This window comes from Paralichthys olivaceus, chromosome 23 (genome assembly GCF_024713975.1).
Source record: "Paralichthys olivaceus isolate ysfri-2021 chromosome 23, ASM2471397v2, whole genome shotgun sequence".
NCBI lineage: Eukaryota > Metazoa > Chordata > Actinopteri > Pleuronectiformes > Paralichthyidae > Paralichthys > Paralichthys olivaceus.
Window position 1 is genome coordinate 4,402,401 of NC_091115.1, and position 13,556 is coordinate 4,415,956.

Consider the following 13,556-nt stretch of genomic DNA (forward strand, 5'->3'; position numbering starts at 1 on the left):
TGAGCAGACAGTTGATTTTATCTGATCAACAATCCAAAGCTTGAGCTTCATTGGAAAACGTTTTTTGTTTTTTTTGTCAAATTAGCTTGAAAATGTATTAAAATCTAGTTCAACAATTAACAGGATCACAAAAAAGTTTTTTTTCTGTGGCTTCATTATTAAAATAATCAAAATTGTTTAGCTCTAATACAAATATTGTAGATTACATTAGTAGTAGCTTGTATCGTCGGGATCATCCATCATCGTATACAGTTTATAATTACGTTATTATGGTGAAATTGAATTTGGATTTTTTTTTTACACCACTGGTCCAATAAGCAAATCACATTTCTGTCTTTTTTTTAATTACGTATCAGTTTAGACTCTAATTGAGTAAAAAAAATAAAAAGTTGAATCTAATTAACGGCAATTACAATTTCATTTAATCAGAAGCATCTACAAACCTATTGCAAAACAAGCTTAGTTACATAATTATCATTAACATGGAACAAAAGAGTCTCCTAAACAAAACCGCTCCACTCCTGACCCCTGTGTGTGTGTGTGTGTGTGTGTGTGTGTGTGTGTGTACTGTAACTGTCAGCACAATAAAGACGAACTTCGGAGGCAAAAGACGACAGAGTGCCAGGTCATGGTTCAGTATGTTTCTGTGTCTCTGTCCCTGGAATGTCCTATACGAGCTTGTGAAGCCGTTTGATTTTTCATTTGTATTCTGCTGCTTAACGATCGTCTGCTCGCTCTGAGACACAGACCAGTGGGAGAGGGAATCTAAGGACATGGGTTTCTCCACAGAGCACGAGAGAATTAAACAGGAAAACAACGAAAAACAGTAGCTGGTTGAAACGCAGCCTAATTCACCAGCCGAGTCAAACTCTGCCCCTGCCAGCGAGTGACAAAATTAAGTGATTTGTTGTGAAAGCCAGTGTCACATTGACTTTTCCTGTCACAGTGGAGATGTATTGGCTTGTTAATCATCTTCTTAAAGACTTAAATCAAGAATCTTTTCCCAGCGGAGGGAAAACGTTCCCGTGATTAATGTGTGTCGGGCCTGTGATGTAAGAATGTAGCAGTCAGTCTCAGCTCATCCATCTACGTCAACTTTTGAGATTTCATCATAGTCTAAACAGATTCGGCCGCATGATTTATTGGCAGCTATTAGTGTGGCGGAACTTGTGCATTAGAGTGAGACTTGGACCGCAGTTTCCTGTCCGAACCGTCAGAGCTTGAGAGAAAAATAACCGAGCCTGTCCCAGATCCGACAGGTAGGCCGAGTCCGCTTTTTGCAGTTTGTCCTCAGGGATCTTTAATATTCGAGTAGGTACAGTAACATAATCCACATAATCGTCATGTCAAATTTACGACAAGTCTGACACAGATTTCGTTCAGCACGTCTCTCTGAGTGTGACATGCAATAAACGTTTCTGTGATCGTGCACAGGAGCCCTGAGTCAAGCCATCACCGTCAAATTCTTAAATTCTGCGACTTTTACTTCAGCTGAATTTATAGCTGTGCGATTTACCGCTCTCTTTTTATTTTGGCTCACACTTCCTTGTTTGAGTCGCAACATTTGTCAGCAGCCCAGTGACTTTCACACACGACGCAGACTCATTTAACAACCTCGTCGTCCCAACTCCCCCCATCCGGTGAGAGCGGGGCGGGTAAATTGCTCTTTTTGAGATTTTCTCTTCCAAGTCATGTTTACCCATCAACAGGCTCCACAAGGCTGTAAAAATATTGTGTCTGACGAGGCCAGCGGGCTCCACTCAAAGCTCTCAGTGTCCCTGTCTTTACAACTTCAGTTAATTGTGCTTTTGATTGTGAGAGACAAGACTGTGATTATCGGTAAGAAAAAAAATTATGAAATGTTTTCCCCGCTGATTCGAGAGAGTGCGGCGTTTGTGAATTATAGGTTGTAGTGGTTGAGTTCTTCAGCAGTGCTCTGAAAATACTAATCAGCCACAATCAATAAATTGAACCCTGTTTATGTAGTTGGTGCCTGAAAGAAATAATGAAACTGCCAAGAATATAAAGATTTTTAAGATGGAAGATTCAAACAAGGTTAGCGGAGGATTCTGTTGATTTTCACAGTGGAGCTGGAAGAATGGATTATTTTCAAATAAATGACTTTATTTTTCTGCAAACACGGAGGGGGATTGAATTCATGGGAGGTCTGTGTGTATTCATCATCACTGCGTTCTGTCCCTGCTACAGAACTTCATCATACGTATATCTAATACCTTATTTCACAAAGTCAGGTCTGCTTGTTTTATGATAACAGCTCAATTGTGAACGGATTAAATATGACAAATTATGAGCAAGGAAATAAATCCAGGCCTCATTTTCCAAAGATTTTTTTATGTTTTTCTCTTTCAATTTCAGCAACTTATGAAGGTTGTTTGAATTTCAGAAACTTAAGAAGTCACAAAAGGCATAAGATCCTTTTTTTCACAATCACCAAGGTTGGTTGGTTGGTTGGTTGGTTGGCTGGCTCGTTGGTTGGTTGGTTGGTTGGCTGGCTCGTTGGTTGGTTGGCTAGTTGGTTGGTTTGCTTCGTGTGACCAGAAGTGGTTTCATGAGGGATCCTTTGTGCCTTGGCTGAGCTGCTCTGAGTTCCATTCTAGTTGTGTCGGTATATACTGGTTTTCATTGTTTAGTGCCTGTAAGAGTTTTGACAGGAATTGATTACAGAATCCTGGGTGATTGATGAGCAGCTTTCCTTCTCTGAACATGTCTCCCAGTTGTGGAGCTTCTCACACACTCACAATATAAGAACAATCCCACCTTATCTGATTCACTATATCATCCCAATACAAAACTTTAAGTCAAGGTCGCTCAGAACATAATGAAAAACTGCCTCTAACTGACTGACTGCTGTAACAATATGAGTTTGTGTGGCTGCTGTAAAGATTCAGAGTCTGAGTTTAGAAAATGAAATACTGTGTGTTGAACAGATGTAGCCTTAAGTTAATTTTATCTCATTGTTTATTAAAATTGTGTGCGTGTGCGTGTGTGTGTGTGTGTGTGTGTGCGTGTGCGTGTGTATGTGTGAGACATTTCAGATAAGTAAGGTCAGTTTTGTAGCTTTGTTGTAGTTTCTTTGTCTGTGTTGACATTTCCACTTCTCTGCTTGAGTTTAGAATGCAGTCTGCGATCCTTAACCACATTTCAAGACAACAGCAAACAAAACTCTATTTGTTCAGAAGCCTAATTTGTTGTGCATTTCATCTCAGTTTGCTGCTAATTCCTGAAAGACGTTTCCATGAATCACTTTGACCCCGGCACAGAGCAGCATCCCGTTGAAGAGGACAAACCTTCAGAAGGCTGGAGGCTCTTGAAATGATTCGGTTCAGCTGGTTTTCTCCTCAAAGGACAGGAGAAAAGAAAGAAGAGAAAAAAGAAACAGGACATGAGTAAATCCCTGAGGTGTCACAGGGCTGTGTGGTTTGCCACCCAGACCAAATTAGAAATAGCAGAATAAAACATGCAGAAGCTTGTGAGCATGAAACTTCACTTCAAAAAGGGTCTTGTGTGAGACGCAGAATGAGAACATGAGATTGAGAGAATACTTAGGATGGAGGAAGCAGAGATGGAAGAAGTCAGGGGTAGCGGAGGGTGAGAGAATATGTGGAAGATGTCAGGATGCCTCCTGCTGGCAGTAAGTGGCCCTCCACCTGTGACTGCAGGACGAGAGATGGCAAACATTGTTCCACTCGCTTGTGGGCTCCATCATAAGAACGCCTGTCTGCAGATTTCACACCAGTTAGACATTTTCCTCCTGGACTCATGCGGCATGGCAGTTATGAGCACTGTCGGCTTTTTTACAGTATGCCGTACACACAAAACAAATACGCACATACACACACTCTCCTTGTCCCATGGAGGTAGCACTCCATCGCAGGCTGCTGACAGAGAGGTTATAAACGACGCTCAGTGGAGCCAAACAACAGAGAGCGAGCAAAAGAGGACAATCCTCCTAAGTTCAGCATTTATCAGCACGCTGCTCAGTGAAAGAAACATTACAGTGTATGTGTGTGGGCTGGGGGGGGGGGGCACTGCAGCCATGTCACCACAGGAACTCTTTAAAAGAATTTAATTCTGCAGAAGAGCGACCTCTGTGGCCACAACAGGAAAGTAATGTCTACGCAGGAATATCCAACGTTAGCTAACGTTAATTAACACGAGACACCAAAAGCACCATTGTTGCTGAATTCAAGAGATAATTACAATCTACCTCAACTAAGTTCAAAGAATCTTTGGATGTTTTGATCTTTTCACGAATCACATGAAAAGATTGATGCCACTTTCATGATTGTATATCAGAGTGAACATGTTTACTTCATAAAAAAAACTGGGAGGAAAAGAGGGAAAGTCAAGAAAACACGTTTAGTTTTTTGGTTTATTTCCAACTGAAGTTTAGATAATCTGGTTTATCTGTTGCCGTCTTCACAACGTGTCACCTGATGCTCTTATGTCTTCACGGGTCCGACCTTGTTGTAGCGACTCGGTATCGTGGGCGTTGTTTGCAGCTTGATTTGTTTGTCTTTTTCACTTCCCGTTAGTGAGAGCGGAGACAGTTCTGGCTTCTTCCTGTGGACATTTAAATAGAAAAGGCTTTGGCTGAGATTCATGACAGCCCTTTGATCTCGACACGTGTGTGTGTGTGTGTCTATGTGTTTGGGCATATGCAAAACGATGGCAAGGGTGCGTAAAGTACCGTAACGTGTGTGTATGTGCATGTGTGTAAAGGTGAGAACATGAAACGCTCTCTTTCATATTTAATGAGTGGAGATGGGGCTAAGGAACGTTGCAGTGTTCACAGGAGGTATTCCCGTGGGCTGTCAGCCTGCTCGCAGCACTCTTTTATATCACTCAACCCTGTGTGTGTGTGTGTGTGTGTGTGTGTGTGTGTGTGTGTGGTAAACATTTCAATGTGTGTGTGCATCCCACTGAAAGTTTAATCATTTGTTTTGAGGGGATGGGGGCAGGGGTTCAGAGAAGCATATGGCACGTGCATTAGCATTGCACCAGCATTGTTTTGATATGTCTGCTCTGTGGCTGCGAGGGATGGGAGCGTGCACAGCGCTAACTAGGCCAAGGAGTATTATTGAATCTATGCGGTGACCACACAGAACAGTATCAGTGGTGCACAGCTCTTCATTCGTTGTTTCTCTCGAGCTGCAGCTGCGCTCGGCCTCTACCGGACCGGGGGATTTTTCTGGAGGTGGTCTAGCGCTGCCTCTGCTTGTTTCCCTTTCTGATTAGGAAGCGTTTCCTCTGCTCTTATCTCCGCTCTCATCCTAATTAACTTTGCCTCGTCACTAATCAAAGCTCGTGTGATTCCAAGCCGAGCTGCACCGGAACACACTGTCCCCCGAGCTCCGTGCTACACTCACCTCGCATGCAGTTTTGACGAGAGCCTCTCACACTTGGTTTTTGAATGATCATGCTAATATGCTAAACACTGCATGTGGGCATTTGCTTTAAATGCTAATTGTTATGTCCTGAAAAGCAAACAGGAAGTCCTTCCAGACGTGTTTTTTTAGAGTTGCAGTGTCAGGGAGCTGTGGAAGGAGGAAAAAGAAGAAAAGGGGGAAATCCTGTCCAGTGTGACTGACGGAGGTTTGACGGCGGATCGTCTTTGATTAGCGGGAACAAAAGCTCGCGTTGCAGCATAGTCCGTGTGCAGAAAGAGGCTGAGAGGGCAGAAATAATATGACTTCCTGCATTCGTGCGGAAGTTTTGAAAAGTTTGAGACCACTTTTAAAATACCAAGTTAAAGCTCTTAATCTGAGCCGACTGGATCTGGTCAGTGTGTGTTGCTCGCATGGATTTGGACATTTATCCTCGCCTCTGGACGAAGGCTAATATCTTCAGTTACTTTTCCTGCCGTGACATTTTCAGAAAGAATTTTCATTTTGTCCAGTATAATTCATCTGCCTGCCCATAGCATGCTAACAGGCTGAACTCACGGTTTGGAGCATAGAACCACAGAGGTCAGTTCATTTTGAATGAAGATGCATTATACGTGCAGGAGGTTTAACACTTGTTTGATTTGAACATAGTGAGCAAAGTCTCTGTTGGAAAAGTTGTTGCAAATATAGTTATAAAAATGAATTTAAACATATTTTAATCTTCACGATAAATGTGCTATATTCATTTCTACAAACCCTCTCATTAGTAGCTGCCCTGTAGAGAGATTAGAAAAGAAAAAGTGCCGTAACATTTGTCACAGTGTAAAATGATCTGTTCTCGTGAGTTAACGCTTCTGTTTCTTGGACCTGTGGAAGTTTGTTGCCTCAAAGTTGAGGGACTTGTGGACTGAAGGAGTCGAGAATCAAACCACGAACCGTCTGATTCGTGGATTAGTTGTGGGATGTTGTGTAGTTGTGTGATAAGTTCCTTCGAGATTCTTGTGTGGAGGGTTTCCTGCGGCAGTTTAGTCAAAGTTTAGATGCGTATGTATTCAGTAAAAGTACTTCTTGTATTTAATAGAACTCAGAAAGTAGGAATGATGCATGTCTTGATAACAGCAGTTATCAATTTAAATGTTTTACTTTTTTCTGTTCACTGATTCTTCATGTTTCATGTATTTGTTCACATTAGATCATAGGAATCAAAGTTTGAATATTGATGCTTTGATGCGTCGTCCAAACTCTTCACTAATCAGCTGTGGTGTTTGATCCTTCTGTCATTTGTCACTAATTGACTGTGTTATTGGTCGTGGTATTAATACTTTAGCTTGTAGCATTTTGAGTCGATGGAGCGATACTGTGAAGGTTCGATACCCTGGGGATTTGTGCTCGCTCTAGTTCCTGCTGTTAATCTATGCAAAGTTCCCGCATCAAAACCCAATATTTACAGCGCGGAAGAAGATGCAGCACATGAATATTTCACCAGTTTAAATTCAGCCACCAGATCTTTTTTAAATATTTGGGGTTATTTTGCAAGTTTGTTTCTTGGAAGGGGGAAGCTTTTGATGCGGAGCTTTAAAGAGACAGTAGCCTCTTTAAATCAATCAAAGTGACACGCTGCTGAGAAAACACATCGCTGTGTTTTTATCTCGTGTCTTGTCACCATCAAATTTTTATAAAAGATGAGATTGAAGAATTATTCACAAGAGCGAACATGAGGCCCGCTCGGAAAACACGAGGCGAGCCTTCCAGTTAATGTGTTAGTGCTCCATGAAAACCCTGGTAATTACAGACAGTGAAGTGCTGCTGTAAACTAATTCTGCCGCCGCAATGTTTTCATGTGAGATCGATATGCTGCTGTAGGTGCTCTGAATAAACAAGTCCTTCATTAACGCTGTCTCACTCCTGTTGTGTTGGTTCTTTGTTTTTTTCACAGAGCTTCCATACGGCTGGGAGAAAATCGATGACCCCATTTACGGCAGCTACTATGTCGAGTAAGTCGGGTGCATCTTTAATATATAATGGCTTGCTTTTGATTTTTCAATGCTGCCCGCTGGTGCTGTGTTAATCATATTTTTTAAGGAACAGCCAGGCGCTGCAGCCAGGAAGTATTTGCTCGCTCTGTCTACCTGCTGACAGCTGAGAGGAGGGGGGGGGGGGGGCTGGACTTTAATTTGTCTGCCTGTCCCACATTTCTGTGTCAGAAATACTCACAGTGCAGATTAGCTCATCAGCGCCTCTGTTTGAACATTCTGCACGTGTGTTCACGCACGTCCAGGAACATGGATCCACAAATGCTGCAGAGCTGTTCTCAAGTGACATTTCTTTGGCTGGATGCTCTCAGCTCTGGGGCGCGGGGACGAGGATCTATTGTTAGATGGGTGGCGACAGCGTGGGACTGAATTTACTCTACTTTGCGTTAAAAAAAAACAAAAAACTTCAGGATGACACTTGACTATACACTGCTTTATGTACTGCACACACACACACACACACACACACACACACACACACACTCTCCCCCCCTCAAGACGCTCTAGTGTTGCATTGTGGTCACGTAAACATCCAGACCTTGAAATTATGTAACTATAGGTATAAATATAGTTGAGCTGCTCAGTGTGATACTGGGGGTTGTTCATTTAAAAAGGAGAATGCGTGTGTGTGTGTGTGTGTGTGTGTGTGTGTGTGTGTGTGTGTGTGAAATCTCAAAGAGTGGGGGGAAGTATCTAATGATGACTAATTATGTTACACAGCCAAATTACAGTACTTGTAGTGGACTATCTCCCCTCTTACAAACTAAATGAAGAGGGACGTTGAAGGAAATCACTGTTTCATGTGCAGGTTTCCTCTCAGTCACTGATTCGCACAATTCGGCTAACGAGACGGAAGAATCGGTCGTTTTCACTCAGCAAAGCCTTCCTGCAGCTTTGTTACATAATCTGGGGACCGTCCGTTTAATTAGTCATCACAGCGATAGCGGCGGAAGTGCCACTGTTTTCAGATCTGATCTCTGTCGGGGGGGGGGGGAGGGGGCCGAGTTCAATGCAGCGAGACCGTGTGAAATCTAACGTCTCTTCTCTTGTTGTTGCTTTTTTTCTTTTCTTCGTGTCATTAAAGTCATATAAACAGAAGGACCCAGTTTGAGAACCCAGTCCTGGAGGCCAAGAGGAGACTCCAGCAGCAGCAGCAGATGCAAAGCCAGGGTCTGTCCTCACTGCCCCTCCCCACCATCTACAGAGGTAAGACCCCCTCCCTGGTGTCTGAGCTGATTTCTCATGAGTTTCTCTGGATGAAGTCAAACCCACAATCTGTCTGAATGTTTTTTATATTCGGTTCTCAAGGTACTTATATCTGTATCTGAAAGTCTTAAAGCTTCAAATATGGATTTATCAAACAACCCTTCAGATGACTGTCCAGATCCTACAGTAGTAATATAAAGGCTCTCACAATCCTGCCGACAAACAACAACCAGACGAGGAGAAGATTTAACCTCCGTGGGGAAGGTTAACATTTGATGTGGTTTGGATTGAATGATTTATTTTGAATAACATTATGCAGAGAAATAAATCAGTTAGGCTACACAATGCATTTAAAAAAAACATGAGAATGAAAGTTATTTCAGTAGCTAGTAATCTTTCTCAACAAAGCAACAACTCATCATAGTGTGAACAGTTTCAAAACAAAATGCAACTCCACTTTCTTTTCCCTCTATCAAGAGAAAACTTGAGAACGATTGTTATGTTGATTGACAGAAACAGAACGGAGTGAAGCGTCTGTGTTTAGATATTAACACTCGTTGGTCGTTTGAATAAAACTCTTCCTGACTGAACATGTGGGATTCTGTGTGATTCACTGTTTTGTTTAATCACTGGTTTGTTGCTGCCTGATTCCAGTGCTCACTCTGCACCAGCAGTAGGATGCACTGCTAGAAAAACACTGTCTGGACTGGTGAAGAGGAGGTTTGTTTCCGTAGTAACGTAGTAGTCCAGAGTCGAGAGCCTGTCTCCGTGGTTACACTCTGTGTACATTCCATTGAGGCTCTCTCTCCTCCCTCTCCCTACCTCCATCCTCCTTCCTCCTCCTCCTTCTTTTCTCTCCAAAACGTCGATGCCAGTGGAGGATGCCAAACCCTGTGCCACCCTCCCCAGATCCGCCCTCACGCAGGTCGGCCCGGTGCCCGAGCGCTGCCACAGCCTGGGCGACCTCTCCCGCTCGCCAACTCTGTGTCGCAGGGCCGGCGTGTACGCTACATCCTCCTCCACCGACGTCTCCCCGCTCCGGCGCGTTCTGACTCGGCGGATGAATATGTGCCCCCACCAGCAGCAGCAGCAGCCACTTCACACCTCCGCCTGCGCTGTGGTGCTAGAGCAGCCTGTCTGTAGCCCCTTCTCCCTGTGGCACTTTGTCAGTAAGTAGGCCAAGAGAGAAGCAACGGAGGCTGACTGTCGCCCTCATGGCTGCTTGCGCTCCTGTGACTTACTGTAAGCATGCTAGCTTGTAAGCAAGCTTTCCCCTGAAGGCTGCTGAAGGATTTGTGTGAACCATGACATGTCTTATCGGCTGGCAGAGGCAGGCAGAGAGTGTAATCACTCAGTCGATGTGTCTGAACCAGTGACGGCAAACAAGGGATGTTAACTAGAACACTAGCCACGACTCTTTTCTGAGGTGAAACGATGGGAGACTTGTTAAAGTGTGACTAAGCTTGTTGGCTGAGATCCTCTCATTCTGCACAAGACGCTTCTCCTCCAGAGGTCCCCCCTCCCATACACCCACCCACCCACCCACCCAACCAGCTCTCCCTCCTCCAGTAATCTCCCAGTTCCTCCCTAACCCTCCCACGCATCTTCTCTTGGAGCCGATCCCTGATTGACAGCATGTCATGTGCCGAGTGTTGCTTCTTTTGGTTTCCTCGGGACGGGACTGAAGACCTGCACCCCTTCACACCCCAGCATGGGAGGAGAGGAACAGACGACTGCTTGGTGTTTTCAGGAGGGATTTTTTTTTTATTTGTACTTTGCACGGGAGCCAAATCTGTTGAAGCCCACATGCAGCTTCCAGCACCGCAGCCTCACCTCTGTCCAGAGTTATTTGTTTTGCAGTTGCGATCATCCCCTGCCAGTTTTCCTGTGGCTTCACCTACTGGATAAGCTTTACCCATGCCTCCACCCTGTGAGCACTGCCCCGCACCAAATCTGAGGTCCTTTCAACCTTTGCCATGAAGCCTGTGAAGTATTGATGTTTCCATGTGGTTATTGTGTTTCTCTCTTGTGCTCTTTATAGAGAAGCCGCTGTTCACGCGGGACCCCACTCAGCTGAAAGGCAGCTTCTTGTCCACGTCGCTCCAAAAGAGCAACATGGGCTTCGGCTTCACGATCATCGGAGGCGATGAGCCCGATGAATTCCTCCAGGTCAAGAGCGTCATCCCCGACGGGCCGGCCGCAGCTGACGGGAAGATGGCCACAGGTGAGCGACGGAAACACAAAGCAGGGAAGCTCACAAACAAAAAAAACAACTTTAAGATAAGATAATTTATCTGTGTGGCCCATATTCACAAATCATAATTTGTCCCATAGGGCTTAACAAGGTGCAACATCCTCTGTCGTCATGTTCGGATACTTTTATAAATATGACAAAAACTGTTTTATCGCAGTAAATGTCGGCATTAAAAATCCATACGCTTGAAAGTTTGACTCCTGCGCCTCGTCCACATATTAGTGCACATCCACAGAAGTGAGGTTAAGTGTTCAAACCTCCCACTTTACACATTTACCTTTTTTAATGCACGAGAGCCGACAATTCATCAAACCTGCGCAGCAGAGATGAATGCAGCTTCCTGTTCAAGATGAAATATCTACAAGTGCAGTCCCCCATTCAAACACAAATTATACAAGTAATGCTAATGTGGTTCGTGTGTGCGTGTGTGTGTACGCGTGTGTGTGTGTGCAGGTGTATCTTGCCAAGCTTGCACTGTACATCCATATATGTGTGTTTATGCGTGTGCACCAACTGCAGAGTTTTTGTTCCCCCATTAATCATGAAAGGGACTTTATGAGCACTGCTGGTTGAGGCCACATGGGGTTGGACTGCAGCACATGTGCACACACACGCACACACACACACACACACACTAGAACACACCAGCTTTTGTCAGGGGAATAGAAGAAGCAGGTTTTTTTCCGCTGTTATCAGCATGTGATTATGTTTCTATCTGTACACTCTAGAGCAAGCGCAGAGGTTTTATTGGTCATTTATCAAACATTACTGAAGATAGAACTCGGCTCCAAAATAAGCTCGAATTGTTCTATGACCTTGAAGTTGTGTTAATACACTTCTCTTGGAATATTGCATCATAAATGTGCTGCAACTGATTTATGCCTCCATATGGATAAAAGCCGTAGACGGAGGAATTAAATTTTCAGGTCCCACCGTACATACGTACGTCCAGTTCTTGTGGACGTAATGTCTCACGTCTTCTTGGACTCGTGGATGGACTGATTCGTGTTTGGTGATCAAAAGGTCAAAGTCTCTTTGCGGACATAATTTAAAGCAACACTATGTAACTTTTACTGAGCAACAGCGCCCTCTGCAGCCACATGTGGTGATTAATTCTGTTGGGCTCTGCGTCCAAGTGGTTTTCATGGAAAGAGAAAAAGCAAAGTCTGTCCATGTTTTGACTCACTGAACTGAAACACAACTGAATGGTGAAAATTACCCATGATCCCCTGGAAGTTTTATAATTGTGTGAGTGCAGGAGTCTAAAATAGATCTTGATGACTAATAAAGCTCGTCCTGACAATTAATTAAAAAAACATGTTGGCTCTCATCCCATCCTCCCTCTTTCTCTCTTTTATTTTCCTGTGTACTCTCCCCAGACTCAGAAATCCCTCACCTCCTGTCTCCTCACCGCCACTTCCTCTCCATCTCTGCCTCACCCACCCACCCTCCCTCCCTCCCTCCCTCTCTCCCTCATTTCCTCCCCAGACTGTGTGTCCTACTTCTGCAGTTGCGGAGCTCTAACGATCACACGAGCCCACACTTGGGGAAACCCAGTCCAGCGAAGGTGTGAAATTTCCAACTCCAGATAGATAATTTGCGTCGCCTCCTCCTGTGTGACGACCTCCGGGCTGTTTCTGCCATTATAGAAGTTTCTGATGTAGTTCATATTGCAGCTCTAACACACACAGACACACACACACACACACACACACAGTGCAGGCGTATTTTCAAAGAATTTATTGACTGCAGGATAAAGTTTTGTCCACAGATATAAAATGTGGGGTTCGTTATCTGGGATATTTTTGAGTCGTGTGTGCTCGACGTGAAGAGGTTTAATTTGGAAGCTAGAGGCAGTTAATGAAAAATCAAATGGGTTAGTGTGTTTAAAACGATTCAAAGTGCACCGATATTTCACAATTTTACTTATTCGGCTTCAATTTATTGAGTTTAATGTACTTTTTTTTTAAACACAACACAGAACAAAACACACAATTGAAATGACGAACAACAGAGAATGTGTAAATTGAATTATTTAAGTTGAGCCTGGTTCGAACTTACGGGGGAAAACTCAGCAAACGGTTTGAGTGTTTAACCTTCGAGCAGCAGATCCTGTTTCGACCATTTAAAGTAGTTGTATGATGCAGTTCTTCTTCTTGTGGGTATAAAGTTTTTTAGTGTGAATATGCTGAAACGTTAACATTTTCAATAACTCAAATATGAGCAGAATATTTATCCTTCATCACGTTGGTTCTTGACTTCAGACAGAAGTAAACAGAAGTATATTACTCCACACTATTATTCTGAGCAGTTTTATAAAATAACCTGTAACACCACAAATGAATGCTGTGAGTTAATGTCTTGTCGCCCTCAGAAGGCAACATCATCTCTGCTCTCTGTAGTGAGCTAGTGAACCGGACACGCTAAAGATCAGCCTTTAACAAATGCCGGCCCCCTGCTGAGAGTCTATCGTGGCCCCCGTCTTCTTGGCGGAGCCGCTGAGACCTTTACGTCCGCAGACTCTTGAACGCACCATTAGCTGGAGATGAATGTGTCATAAGGAATATGCAAGGATGGGACAATGAAAGATGAATTAGCTGCCGGGGCCTTGGTTTCCCGGCGGGCGCTGCGTTAAGGTCAGCGTGATTTAGAATA

The 13,556-nt window shown here is 43.9% G+C and overlaps 1 protein-coding gene across 14 annotated transcripts in view; it reads left to right on the forward strand.

The window, feature by feature from the left end:
• The window catches only part of magi2a (membrane associated guanylate kinase, WW and PDZ domain containing 2a), a 163,570-nt gene that overhangs the window by 117,165 nt on the left and 32,849 nt on the right, over positions 1–13,556 (forward strand). For 9 of the 14 annotated variants that reach the window (XR_011240099.1, XM_069519506.1, XM_069519508.1 and 6 more), the window contains 4 exons: positions 7,345–7,402; positions 8,526–8,647; positions 9,523–9,816; positions 10,689–10,871. Coding sequence is in view for 13 of the 14 variants with exons in the window: in XM_069519506.1 (XP_069375607.1) it covers positions 7,345–7,402; positions 8,526–8,647; positions 9,523–9,816; positions 10,689–10,871 (657 nt within the window). In the remaining variant the exon portion in view is untranslated. The remainder of the gene's footprint in view (positions 1–7,344; positions 7,403–8,525; positions 8,648–9,522; positions 9,817–10,688; positions 10,872–13,556) is intronic. The other 5 variants (XM_069519509.1, XM_069519502.1, XM_069519510.1 and 2 more) reach the window with 1 other exon arrangement.